Source organism: Stegastes partitus, unplaced genomic scaffold (genome assembly GCF_000690725.1).
Source record: "Stegastes partitus isolate 25-593 unplaced genomic scaffold, Stegastes_partitus-1.0.2 Scaffold29, whole genome shotgun sequence".
Classification (NCBI taxonomy): Eukaryota; Metazoa; Chordata; class Actinopteri; family Pomacentridae; genus Stegastes; species Stegastes partitus.
This window is the reverse complement of record NW_007577760.1, coordinates 1,302,932-1,316,291: the sequence shown is the minus strand read 5'-3', so window position 1 is coordinate 1,316,291 and position 13,360 is coordinate 1,302,932. Positions and strand designations below refer to the sequence as shown.

The 13,360-nt window shown below is 38.5% G+C and overlaps 2 protein-coding genes across 2 annotated transcripts; both read left to right on the top strand.

The window, feature by feature from the left end:
- Positions 1-583: 583 nt before the first annotated feature.
- Positions 584-3,077, top strand: scpp7 (secretory calcium-binding phosphoprotein 7). The gene is made up of 9 exons (XM_008298640.1): positions 584-641; positions 766-830; positions 1,167-1,211; positions 1,445-1,492; positions 1,585-1,626; positions 1,953-2,012; positions 2,097-2,246; positions 2,552-2,626; positions 2,790-3,077. The coding sequence occupies exons 2-8, from the start codon at positions 777-779 to the stop codon at positions 2,591-2,593; spliced, it is 441 nt and encodes a 146-aa protein (XP_008296862.1). The 5' UTR covers positions 584-641; positions 766-776; the 3' UTR covers positions 2,594-2,626; positions 2,790-3,077.
- A 1,798-nt stretch (positions 3,078-4,875) lies between these two features.
- Positions 4,876-7,026, top strand: scpp5 (secretory calcium-binding phosphoprotein 5). Its single transcript, XM_008298651.1, has 11 exons — positions 4,876-4,952; positions 5,033-5,093; positions 5,197-5,250; positions 5,353-5,418; positions 5,545-5,595; positions 5,743-5,811; positions 5,964-5,993; positions 6,093-6,140; positions 6,224-6,274; positions 6,386-6,469; positions 6,612-7,026. The coding sequence occupies exons 2-11, from the start codon at positions 5,040-5,042 to the stop codon at positions 6,627-6,629; spliced, it is 525 nt and encodes a 174-aa protein (XP_008296873.1). The 5' UTR covers positions 4,876-4,952; positions 5,033-5,039; the 3' UTR covers positions 6,630-7,026.
- Positions 7,027-13,360: the final 6,334 nt, after the last annotated feature.

Here is a 13,360-nt window from a genome sequence, read left to right as displayed (position 1 = left end):
CAAAGTGTAAAACACGATGCCGAGTGATGGCTTGAGCACTGTACTTCCCAGCTGTAACCAATTTACAGTTCCACCAAAGACAATAAATCCGCCTATATTTAACAAAACATGTGTTACTTTGCACAGAAATTAGAAGATCGCAACAGCTGTGCACATGTTGATGTTGGTCCAGTTTTAATGTAATCATTACACACATTTAACCATCATCAACTGTAACTCGGTATGTGACGTATTACAGCAGGTATACAAGATGCCTGTGACATAATGTGATATTTTAAAATGCAAAGTTAAAAAGGTACTAAAGATCGCCTTTTCTCTGGATAAATATTCACAAATAAACCCGATGCCCTTCGTGACTGTAAAAGATGTTGCAAGAAAAAACCTGAAAAAACAAATCGCCAAGGGATCAAATGTGATTAATGTGCATTTCCAGCCAAAAATGTTTTAGGAGATTTCTCACAGACACATAGCTGCCAATTTCATAATCGTAAAATGAAAACCTTTGGCTTGTCACCAATGCCTGTCAAAAAAGTTTGCTCGCCCTTTGTTCTGTCAGCAGATAAATAGGAGTAGATCTCTCTCCACAAATCACACCCCTCCTCAACGGTCCTTCAGTCCTCACGTGCTGCCAGAAAGGAGAGGTAATGTAGACCATTATTATAGAATGAAATGTTAAATTACAATTACATCTTATTTCTATGCTTTTCTAAGTGATTATGTAAATGTTAGAAAATGTAATAACTCTCTAAATCCTCTCTTTGTCAGTTTATTTCAAGATGAAATACATCCTGCTTTCCGCCTGCATCCTTGGGATGGCCGTCTGTGCCCCTGTAAGAAAAGACTTTATTTCTAAGATATTTCTGTTACTTCACTTCCTCTTATTTCTCTCACATGTATTGTGTTACAGGCATCCTTCTTAATATTTAATACTGTGAATAACAGAGAACACAATTTCACCTCAACAATATCTGCTCTGAAGCTTTTGATCATCATTGATTTCCATCAGCAGATCATCAAATTTCCATTTTTTTGGGAAAACTTTAGGGATTTCTTGACTCTCATTATTTAGCTGTAAATGATATTTACCAATACAAGTTTGTCTGAAAAATCTGTTTTACACTGACCTGCATTCCACTGAATCTGCTTTATTTTCCTCTCCTTCACAGCCGCAGATGTACATGGAGTTTGACATCCATCACGCTCCAGCTCAGGTAGAAAGAAACAGTGCAGATCACTTGGTGTCTATCATGGTATACACACAAAAACCTAAAAGACACATTTTCACACATCGCAGAACAGGCTCTGCACACAGGTCTGCTATTATCTGCTCACCACTGATGATCATGTCCTCACAGCTGAGCTGCTTAGTTCTTTTACTCTCTTAGTTTGCAAACTTTTTTTTTTACTCATCTAAACCTGAATATCATAAATACTGTCTTTACAGGCAGCCCAGGCTATCCCTGCTGGAGTCCCAGCTGGAACTCTGGAAGTTGTAAGTGTCAAATACCACAGTTTTATATGTTCGAAAGCACTTTTCTATCCATTAAGTACTCTTATGTGTAATTTGGCAATTTTCGTTTCCAGCTGCTCCCTGTTGATGCCCAGAGACAGCCTATTGGAGGACCTGTAAGTGCAACAGTACAGTTTGATACTGATTTAAAAAATAATGTATATGTATATATATATATATGAAGAGTTCATTTGCAAAAACAGATAACCTTCAAAAAAACCCACTTTTCCATCGTCTACCTGAGACAATATCAGTGAAACTATATATGTATGTATGTGTGTGTGTGTATATATGTGTATATATATATATACACACACACACACACACACACACACATATATATATATACATATATACACATATATACATAGTTTGTAATTATACCTGATTTACTGCCGTTTTAAGTACATGTTTGTGTGCCTAATTGTATTTTTATTGAAAGGTCCGTGGGTTCATCAAGCAGGAGATCCTCCAGGCAAATGGCAGAGACACCAAGGACTTGGTGGGTGTCTGAAGAGCTTAACCTCTCTTATAGAAGTTGTTGAGAGCATTTATTGAACTAATGATCTCTTTCTATCTGCTCCAGTACATCCCCTTTGGTTTTGACCTCCCAGCTCCCGCTGCAGCTGCCCCCGTCGCTCCCGTTGATCCCGTTGCTCCCGTTGATCCCGTTGCTCCTGCTGCTCCTGCTGCTCCTGCTGCACCTCTTGAGCCTGTCATTGCTGCTGCTGCCCCTGTAAGAATAACATTGATGTGGATTGTGAACCTCTTAAATTTATTGAAAAAACAGTAAGACTTAGTCACTGTCAGGTGCTATTCATGTGTATAAAAATAAATCACATGACTGCAGGAGGTAGTAATCTAAAGTTAAAATGAAGTTGAAGCGCTGATGAGTGCAACAGGTTCATTCAAATAAGTGAGTATTACATCAGAGAAAACAGTCTTCCAACTATTTCTGCTGAGCTGTTGAGAAACATCAGCGGTCATGTGGGAGTCTGTCCTCACTCCCAATTGGCTCATCAGAAACCTCTGTCATTTCAGGCTGCCAAACCCATGGGTGATGACGATGACGATGACGACTAGAAACATCGGAGTCAGCAGGATCCTCACACACAGGTACAAACACACACACATAAAAGACAAATTCACATACTCGCAAGGCACTTATTTTGCACCATAATACTGTAATTCAGACCTGTTTGTGGTTTTAACAAAATAATTGATGAAAACATCTGAAGATTGTATGTTATTTTCCTGATTGCTTCTATTCCCATTTTAGGCGACCGCAGGTGTGAGACCAGCAGCCAACCCCTCGTGAACAATGACCAGCTAGCAATGCTATTTTCCAAATAATGACAAATGTGGTGCTATGCATTTCAGGAGACTGTGGTGCTCTGCAGATGGTGCTGTGTTTTCTTTTTATTTTAGAAAAAGTGCTCTATGTCTCATAATAAAACATGGTGCTATGCAGTGATTTATTGCATTTTTCCAACAACAATAACATGTTTTCTCATTCAAATTCACTATTTCTGTGCTTCACAATAAATAAAAAGAACTCATTAACGCATTCTCTTCTGGTTCTTTGCTTCAAATAACTATATGTAATGAATATTAGCTGCCCAATCCATGAATCACATGTAGTTTTGCAGTTTACTATACATTTTTGTGACATATTTCGCTGGAAAATCAGCTTTTTGACAGAGTCTTCACAAGTAGCCGTAGCTAAATGTACAGACAGGCAAAAAAAAAATAAAAATGACAACATAGAAGCAATAACATGAGGTTAGTTTGAATTTTAGTTAAGTTTACAGTTTATTTTAATAAGTTGTAGTGTATCATGTGAATGTGAGTGTGCTTGGTTGTCTGTCTCTAAGTGTAGCCCTGTGATAGACTGGTAACCTGTCCAGGGTGTCCTCTGCCTTCCCCCTAAGTCGGCTGGGATAGGCTCCAGCCCCCCCGTGACCCTAGTGAGGATTAAGCGGTCTATAGAGAATGGATGGACGCATGAAAATATACCTATAACTGAAGAACACTGAGAGGACTAGGGACATGCATGTCAGAACATGTATGGCAGATTCGTTGTAGTATCTGGTTGCACCACCAGGTGGAGCCTTTTATTGTTAAATAAGGGGTCACAGGTGTGTCTGGCGGAGGTCAAGTTTAGCTTTGTGCAGACTCTGGGTAATGCTAAACTAGGATTTTCAAATGCTTAAACAGACTGTGTGTGTCAGCAGAGAGCAGCTGTAGTTGTTGATGTTCAGGAGCAGCAGGAATCTGATCACATGCTTCCAGCAGCATTAAAAATAAAGCGATGAAGTGTATCAGAGATGGTCTGCTTTGAGTAGAAATTGATTTTAGATGTCGTAATAAATACTGACAAATTTCCCAGACTGCTAAAGTTGCTGTGACAGTATTAGTGGACATCTGTTCCAGGTGAGCAGCTGTTTTCAGCAGCTGGACTAACATTAACTACAGTCAACACTCACATCATTATGTACATCAGCTATGAGGATTATTTTGATATTAAATTGCTATGAAGAGATTTAGAAAGTTACATATTATTTTCTGTGCAAGAATGCAACACATTTGTTACTTTAAATACCTTGAATTTTGTTGAGCCAATCATAGGTTTGTTGTCATTATTTTCTTTTTAATGCAACTGGTGTTTTTAATTCTGTTTCCCAAAATCCTAAAGTAACTGAGTTGATTTTATGGTAAATATTAAATATCAGTGGTTAATGATGAGTTCATTTGCAAAAACAGATAACTCCATTTTTGTTTCCAGAAAACTTATGTTTTGTTGTTTGCTTGAGATAATATCAATCAAACTGAAGTTGAGTGGATTTGACTCAGGAAAAAAATGACATGACAAAAATAGACATAATTTAACTTTGACTGATATTGTCTCACGTAGACGATGAAAAAGTGGGTTTTTTTGAAGGGTTGTGAAGATGGAGTTATCTTTTTTTGTAAGTGAACTCTTCAATTTTAACCACATACGAGAAAACAACTATCATTCAATCAGCAATAATAGATTATTGATTGTAAACGGCGCTGACTATCGTATAGGGAAACTGGATTAAATTTCTGCCAGATACTGCAGTTATAAAGTGCCCCAAAACTGTCATGAAGGCAAAATGTGGAGCAAACAGAGTGGAGGTGTGCTCTACTGTAGACAGTGTAATCAAACACAGTCTGCTATTACTCAGAAAGTGGATTTGACCACTGGTCATTTAGTAAAGCTGAAGACTAGACACCTATACTGTACCCACTCATTGGGTTACATCACTGGCATGGAGTGTGATTGGCTGTGTGGTGAGCGGGCAGCCTATAAAAGCCAAAGTAACTCTGTGCAAGATACAATACTATCAGCTGGCATCATCTCCAACATCTCCAGCATCGATTTTTCTTTTTCTGTGGTGCTTTTTTTTTATTGCAGAGGGTGAGTTAAAGAACTGCAGGCTTTTCTAAGAGGATGCAACCATCCAGGACAGTTTGTAATGATGAATCTTCTGTCTGTAGGTCAAAAATGAACCTGGCCGTTCTGTGCCTCTGCTTGGCTAGCACAGCTTGTGCTGTACCAGTGAGTGTTAAATAGTAATGGTACTTTAACATAGCAAGGACTTTTATTCTCTCAGGTAGGGCCCTCTTTTATGTTATCTAAAAATGTCTGTTTTTGCCCTTAGCTGCAGTACTTGCCTAAATTCACTGCTCCCAGACTGCCGGCTCCACTTGCACAGGTAATAATGAATACACATGATGCATACTAGAAGCATTACAGAAACACTGCTGTGTGGAATTGACTCTCTACTGATATTCTCAACAATTTCTCATTCGTTTAGATAAAAAATCCCTTCACAGCTGGTTTCCAACAGCCTGGAGTTCCTGGTGCTTATAGTGTGGAAATAGTATGTCAGCTTCATTATTTCATCGCTCCACATGCAGTTTCCACATCAGCATTTATGAAATGTGGTTTTTCCTGTGGTTATCAGCTATGCTCACTGCAAGTATTTATATTTGTGTTTCTCTCTAAGATTTATCCCCACACATTTCCTGGTGCCGCAGGAGGCGTAAACCCAGCACAGGCAAGCACACACACATTTTACAGAAGTGTCTTCACATATATATATATATAAAAAAAAAATATATATATATATATATATATAAAGATAAAACATTACATAACTTCTTTTATTATCGACTGATTTTCCTTCCTGTGCATTTTTCTGCAGCCCTTTCCCACTTATGGCTTTATCAAGTACTCCATTCCTCAGCCACCAGGCAGACAGAGTGTGGAAGTCGTAAGTGTTGTTTAGTTTTTTTTGCCCTTTCCATATACAGAAACTATTGTGACTGGAACGACTTGATTTACTGTTCGTGTTCGGTAAATTAAAAGACTCACTGGAGCAGGATTTATTGACATTGTTGTGGTCTTGTGTTTTCACATTTGCAGTTCTACCCATATGACTTCCGTCGGCAAATGGTAAACATTTCAAACTTTGAAATATTTTCCATGCATACTTAAAAAATATGAAAATAAGCATGGTACAGAACTAAATAAGAAGTTTTTTTTTTCTTCCAGATAGTGCCACAGATCCCTCCTATGACAAATGTCCCTCCAGTGCCAGATGTGAGACATACTTTATTTTAAATCTCCATTATGCATAGTTTGTTTATATTTATATATTCACCGCCTTCATTTGTTTTTTGCAGGTTCTTCCATTTGAATTTCCCCCTCAAAATATTCCCCAGCAACCCCTGAATGTGAGAAAAAGAAAACAACAGATATAGTCTCATAAGATGTTTATTGTATTGATTCTAAGGGGTTTTGTACTTTTTTCTCATGAACTTGATGCACTTCTGTTTATTTTTCAGATTCCATCATTTGATATTAATGCTCTTCCCTCCCAGGATCCCCCTCAACCGCTCCAGCAGGATCAGCCCATACAGACCAGCCAGGTAACCATCAACAATATTTTTTTTATTATCATTAGGAGTGTACTGCAATTATGAGACATACAAATACATAGAAACAGTAATCAGTTTGAACCATGCCTTAATTTAACAACATTTCTTTTAAATTGCTTGTTTGTCTTTGCAGATGCCAGCAAAGGTGTAAAAGTGTGAACTCTTCTTTCCTCCTCAACATTCAAACATCAACAGTGGAAGAGATGATATTAAATCCCAAGTGATTCTGTTTTTAAAACGTTTATCTTAAATTAAAATGCATAGATTATCAAAGAATAACTTTGATTTAAGTTTTTAAATTAAGGAATAAGAATATTACTAAACTGTAGTATGACATTGTCATCTGCATAGAATGGAACATATTTCTGAACTTCTGTATGTTTTCCTTTGTTTTTATAGATTAACAATAACCTGTTGTAGAATTGCAGACTCGTTGTAGCCTGTGATGCTGCATTTTCACAGTATCTGCAAATCTTCATTAATTAATTCTAACTTTTCCCTAAAGTATCATTTTATTTTAAGAAATAAAGTCAACATTTTGAAGCAAATATTTGTTTTTCTCTGTTTATTTAAGAGGTTTTTGCGCTTGTTAATAGTTATATAGGGCAGCTTGTGATGTAAACATATATTTAGTTTTTCTATGTTGCAATTCAAAGGCATCTTTCACCAGACCTTCCTGATTTTTACATGCTCGCCCATACAATCTGTAGCAGTATTGCAAAAGTAGCACACTTTCAAAGAAAAACGACAAACCTAGCAAACCTGGCAAACCTGGCGTGGTGAAACTTGTTATCAGTATGCTATCTTTTCTCTCATATCTCATCAATATACTTATGAGAAGCTCCAAAATGGTTTGGGTATGGATATTATATTTCCATTTCTGCTTTGTCATGAGCTCCAATAAAATAAACAATAAAGTTACACATAACAAAATTGTATAGGTAATAAGGAAGAAAATCGTAAAGTCTTTGATATGTTCTTGAAAAGAGCAAACCAAATTCCCCACTGGCCAATAGTTCTGAAAACAGATGACTTCTGCTTTTCATTAGTTTGCCTGTCTAGACAGTTCCTTATAATTACCACCTTGTTGATAAATCATGCAAGTGTGATTTTCATTATTGCATAATTAGAGCAGAAAGTATCAGCATGGCAGTAAGAAATACTTTCTGATAACTTAAACTGTGTTTATGACCCCCTTGGAATGCTGCAGCACATGCAGCATCTCCAATACAGGTACAGGCACATAGGCATCTTACTCAAGGCCCATGCTATAGTGCATTACACAGCAAGCATATATTGCCACAGTTGTCGGGCAAATTTCCCCACAGTGAAATGTAAGTGCCTTAGAAAAATAAATACCATAAAGAGAAAGCCAAAGACCTTCCTGATCCTTCCTCCCCTGGGGACAAAAGCCTGTCACAGCACGACTTAATGGCTATCTCTTCAAAGACACTTAAAACACCCAAACATCATCCTCTCACGCTATGACTGTGTCATCTTCACAAGTTTCTTTCCTGGAACAAGAGATCACATAAATTCATAACCTCTATCAACAGCATGAGAGGGAACGTCAAAAGCCACTTGAAAAACCTTAATTAAAACTGTCTCAACTACATTACAATGGTTTTTATACTATAAGGTGCTTCTGGAATGAAGTCTGCAATAAATTTCGATTTGGCAATGGGGTAACACTATTTACTGGTTTGGATGGTTAAAACTAAGGAATGCGATAACGTGCGGTTTTTCGATAGTAAATCAATGAAGATGTTCAAAAGATAGAAACAGAAGCACTGAGAAGAAACATATTATTTTGGGGAGGTTATGACTGGCAGCACAAAAGGCAGCTATGGGAAAGCTGCAAAGTCAGAGAGCAGAAACTAAAGAATCTTAATGTTCTTGTATGTTCTTGATGGTCTTTTAAGGTTTATTATTAACTCAAAAATCCTCACTGAGAGCCTATATATAATCTAAATTTAAAAATATTCACAAGATCAGGGGGAAAATATGTAATCCACCAATCAAATGTGTGTATACAGGGTTATTATAGTAACCGATTCTGAGGATCCTTCACGCATACTTTTCCCTTTTTCTTTTCTCTTAAGTATCTTTGAAGTTGTTAAAGTCATCTTATTTTGACAATTCCACAGTTTCAACTCTTTATTAAGTCTATATTATGATTGCAGAAAGACATTAAACCAAGGTTCACATAGAAAATGTAAATTTTGTAAAGGCCGACCCACCACTTGGACCCTGCTGGTTATTAGATTATTCTGCATATCCAGGCTCCACACCAGTATGAGGCAAGTTAGTATTCATATGATTATAATACTGCGATCAAGGAATTAAAAGATGTGATTAACCATTAATCAGTTGACTGACTTTACTTTCTTTTCTTTTTTATGCCTTCCACAAAAATGTTAGGCGGGCACTGCAGCATGACGTCTCTCCTTTGTTTTCATGATTGTCAAAGTATGTGAATGAAGTTTCATTCATGCGCAGTTTTGCTAAATTCTGCTAAATCTGGTCACTTTCGAAATCCTCTTGGCAACTTTTTTTGATTTTTTTTTGGTCAAAAGCGACTAGTGACACATCTAGCAACTCTTTTTGGTGTTTTTGGAGACTTTTCTGGTGTTTTGGGGACTCTGATGTGACAACACGTATTGTTCTGCAGTTACTGTCCTCAGCCAGCAGCGGTGGTGCTGTGAGCTCCCTCCTGTCCCAAAGCACTCACAGGCAGTCAGGAGTCTGGTCAGCAGTCCCAGCTGCAGTCAGCAGGCCAACCAGATGTCATTTTTACTTTGCTGCAGGTGGATCATTTAAGTTCAGCTTTTTATTTCCTAAATATGAGGAGGACTCAAATAGACATTGAGTATTTTACTTGAAAGTAACCTTCAACTCAGCATCCTTTTTTTTTTTTTTTTGAGTTCAAAATGTTTTGGCTGCCTGCAGAAAAAAAAAAGACGTTTTCTCTGAAGCAGTTCATTGATTTTATAAATGCAACACACTATAGCTTTTTATACATAGCATAAAGGTAAAAAAACAATATATACAGTATTATCGTCATTTTAGATTTCAAAAGGGTTTTTTGGCTCCCAGTGTTTTCTTTTCTGTGGGAAATGGGTCCAAATGGCTCTGTGAGTATTTATAATAATACATTTTATTTATAGAGCGCTTTTCACAAACTCAAAAACTTTACATGTTTAAAAAAAAAAACAACAAACAAACAAATAGAAACAAAACAAATGCAAGTATACAGAATAAGTCAATCTAAAGAAAACAGAACAAACAGTTGGAAAAGCAAAAAAAAAAAAGTAAATACATACATACATAGTTAATGTTGTGTAGTGACAGGTTGAAAGCAGTGCGGAACAGATGTGTTTTTAATTTGGACTTGAAAGTAGTAGGGTCAACAGTGTCACGAATGTCTTTTGGGAGTGAGTTCTATAGGGAGTGGGTGGCAACAGAGAAGGCTCTGTTCCCCCAGGTTCGGAGTCTGGTCCTAGGGGCGGTCAGGAGGTTAGCATTTGCAGAACGGAGGGTACAGGAGGATGTTGAAGACGTCTACTTAATTGTGATCATGATAACAGGCTTCCTGCTGTTTGGAGCTTGTGGGTTCCTGCTTTATCGCAAAGTTCGAACGACGGAGGCAGCAGTTTTGGCATTTGACAAGCTGCCCGTCATGGAGGGATTGCTTCGGGCTGTCAACTCTCAGACTCAAGTGATCTGCGAACTAAATCGCAAAATGGAAGAACTGATTCGCAAGATGGATACCACCTTGGAGCGGTTGAACAGCCCGATCCGGATGTAATGGGCCATCAAATTCAGCTTTTTTGGATCACAGAGAGAACCAGTGGGACTCTAAGGACTGACGGTATATTGCAGTGTCGGCCTGACCCAAACAATCTTTCTTTATCTTCATTTGGCTCCCCCGCTTCGGCCTTGGCCTTGGAAGGCTGATACCTCTACACTTCTCCTGGATGTTACGCAGACAGATGCTCAGCCCCTCCCCTACCCTACTCCTTCTCCTGTGAACTTTGTTCTGGACCAGAACTCTTCGAGGTCGTCTCCACGGCAACGAGCGTGTCTCGTCACCTTCATCAGACGTCAGAGATACTGTTGAGTCTGGCCGGCGATGGAGTCCATGGACTTACACATACACATACATGAAGACACACAACACACACACACACCCTGGACTCAACGCCTTGGTTGGCTCTCCACCCTCCTCTCTCTCCCCGTCGCAGACCAGTATGCTGTGGGCTGATGCGACGCGCCTCGTGGCTGCGTGACGCGCCGTGTGGTTGCGTGCTCCCCCCAGCGTCTGGGCTGTGACACCTCCCCCACCCCAACACCCTCCCCCCTCCCACATGCAAGTCTTGAGTTTTGTTGTGATGTTTTATCATGTGCTGATGTGCTGAGATGTTTTTTTTCCCTATTCCCACACTGAGGTTAGCGGTTGTGCCGAAAAGGATGCTGTTGCAGTAGGCGATACGTTTAAGGTTGCTTAGCCCTTCCTTAGCTAGTTAGCTAATGCAGCTCCTATACATTGGTGACTGTGGCTGTTGAGAACAACTCATAAGTTGAGTTGTTGCAAGTGATCTGAAATATGTCCATGATATAAAACTCCCTATATGCTGTAGTGATCCATTGAGCAATAGATACTGTTCATTTGCTGGAGGTGTACGCATCCACTGTTTTGCGAACACTGTCAACTGATAGCTCAACACTCTCCCATTCTGTATTACTGTTGATACCACTGTTAGTTGGATGTTTGCTCAGCTTGCATGTGAGATCATAGGATGGATGTACGCAGGTGATAACTAAACTCAGCCTGACAGTAAGTGCAGGCCGTCCTAGTTTTGTTGAATAGGCAAATAGTATTTCCCTTCATGGGGTCTTTTTCTAACATTCACCAATTCAAGGAACATATGTAAAGTAACTTCTAGCACAATCTTAGTCACTTGAACGCTTTAGTAGTGGGCATTCTGTTTGCAGCATAAACTGTTCATAGAGTCCAAAAAAACCCTGTCTTCTTCCGTCTCTTGATTTTCATAGCAGTTGAAAACAACATTATGGTGTTTTACTGTCATCAGTTTGAATAAAGCGTGGCTTTGGAATCTAAATGTTTCTATTAATTAAAAAAAAAGAAGCTTTGGAAGAACAGAACTTCACCAGCTCAGATTACACTATTTAGTTTTGATATTTCTCTTCAAGGGCTGCAAGGTGGAGCAGTGGTTAGCACTGTTGCCTCGCAGCAAGAAGGTCGCCGGTTTGCATCTCAGTGAGGACACCTGGGATCTTTTTTGCAGTTTGCACGTTCTCCCCGTGCAGCGTGGGTTCTCTCTGGGTTCTCCAGCTTCCTCCAACACAGTCCAAAAACATGTTGAGGTTAATTGGTGATTGTAAATTGTCCGTAGGTGTGAATGTGAGTGTGCTTGGTTGTCTGTCTCTAAGTGTAGCCCTGTGATAGACTGGCGACCTGTCCAGGGTGTCCCCTGCCTTTGCCCCAAGTCCACTGGGATAGGCTCCAGCCCCCCACGACCACAGTGAGGATTAAGTGGTGCATAGATAATGGATGGATGGATAGATAATGGATGGATTTCTCTTCAAGATTAAGTGTTGTGCTACTTCAAGAGGTTTGTAAAATCAAATTCAACCTCAAAACACACACCTGTTTAAGAATCAGTTGTTAGGTGAACTAATTCCTTAATTATTATGTTTGTTTGATCAAATTGTGAAAAGCTTTCCTGTTTTCACACAAGTCAATAACATGAATACTATAATTCTGAAAGTATGAATTGTAAAAAAAAAAAAATCAGATATTTCTTTGGTAGATGTCGGCACTGCAGCTAGTTTGCTGAAAGACAGCACTGTTTAATTAAGTTGGCAAATGTTCAGTTTTCATGTTGGAACAGACGGGGATCACTTTATAACCTCAACTTTAATTCCTACTGCAATTTCTTTCATAGCAGCTAACAGTAAAACAACCTCACTCTTTGTCATGATAGCAACATTGAAGTTTGGAAGAACTAATGAAGAGATGGTTATCTTTTAGCAAAACCCATTAGATCAGCAGATTGGAGGCAAGAATGTCTAGGATACGGTTTTGCAGATTACAGAGCAAGTCCTTCATTATCTGATTTGGAGCGTGAAAAAAACAAACATAAGAAACCTACAATGTTCAAAATCGCTGTGATGTACGACCGCGCCATTTAAAACAAACATGAGGACGAGGGAAAACTCAGACACCGCAAAGGAGGTGCTTCCCTTTGGCAATGTGTGTGTTTCTACCTTTAAACGTTAGTATTTATATGATGGCAAATAATCTTTTGGAAACTCATGTGAAGGGCACTTTGATAGAAAACTGCTAAAGAAAACTGTATACTATTACTTTGTCATTCCTGCATGCAAAATTATCCTTAACACACAGATGTATTACCAGCAAAATGTATTTGAAGTATTAAAAGTAAATGTACTTTTATGACAGAAAATCATCCCTCTGGATGATAAATTATATGTCGCATTCAAAATTGTTCTTATTTTGATGGTATATTAATGTGTAAGTTGAATTTTGTCATTTGACTGCAACAGTTTCATTTCGCAGATGCTTTTATCCAAAGCAACGTACATCTGAGAGCTGATACAACACAAGCAAGGATCTAGTCAGGAGAAAACAACCTGGAAAAGTGCCATAGAGCTACTTAATTAAAGGATCCTCCTAATGATCACAAATATAATTGGGAGTCAGGAGTCTATCGACGGAAGAGAGAAAAAGAAATTCCATTGTTTGCTACATAAATCTGTATCAATCCATCTTTATTTAGTCTTTTCCTGTAAAATATTGCATTATTATTTCATTTTATTTTATTTTATTTTATTTTA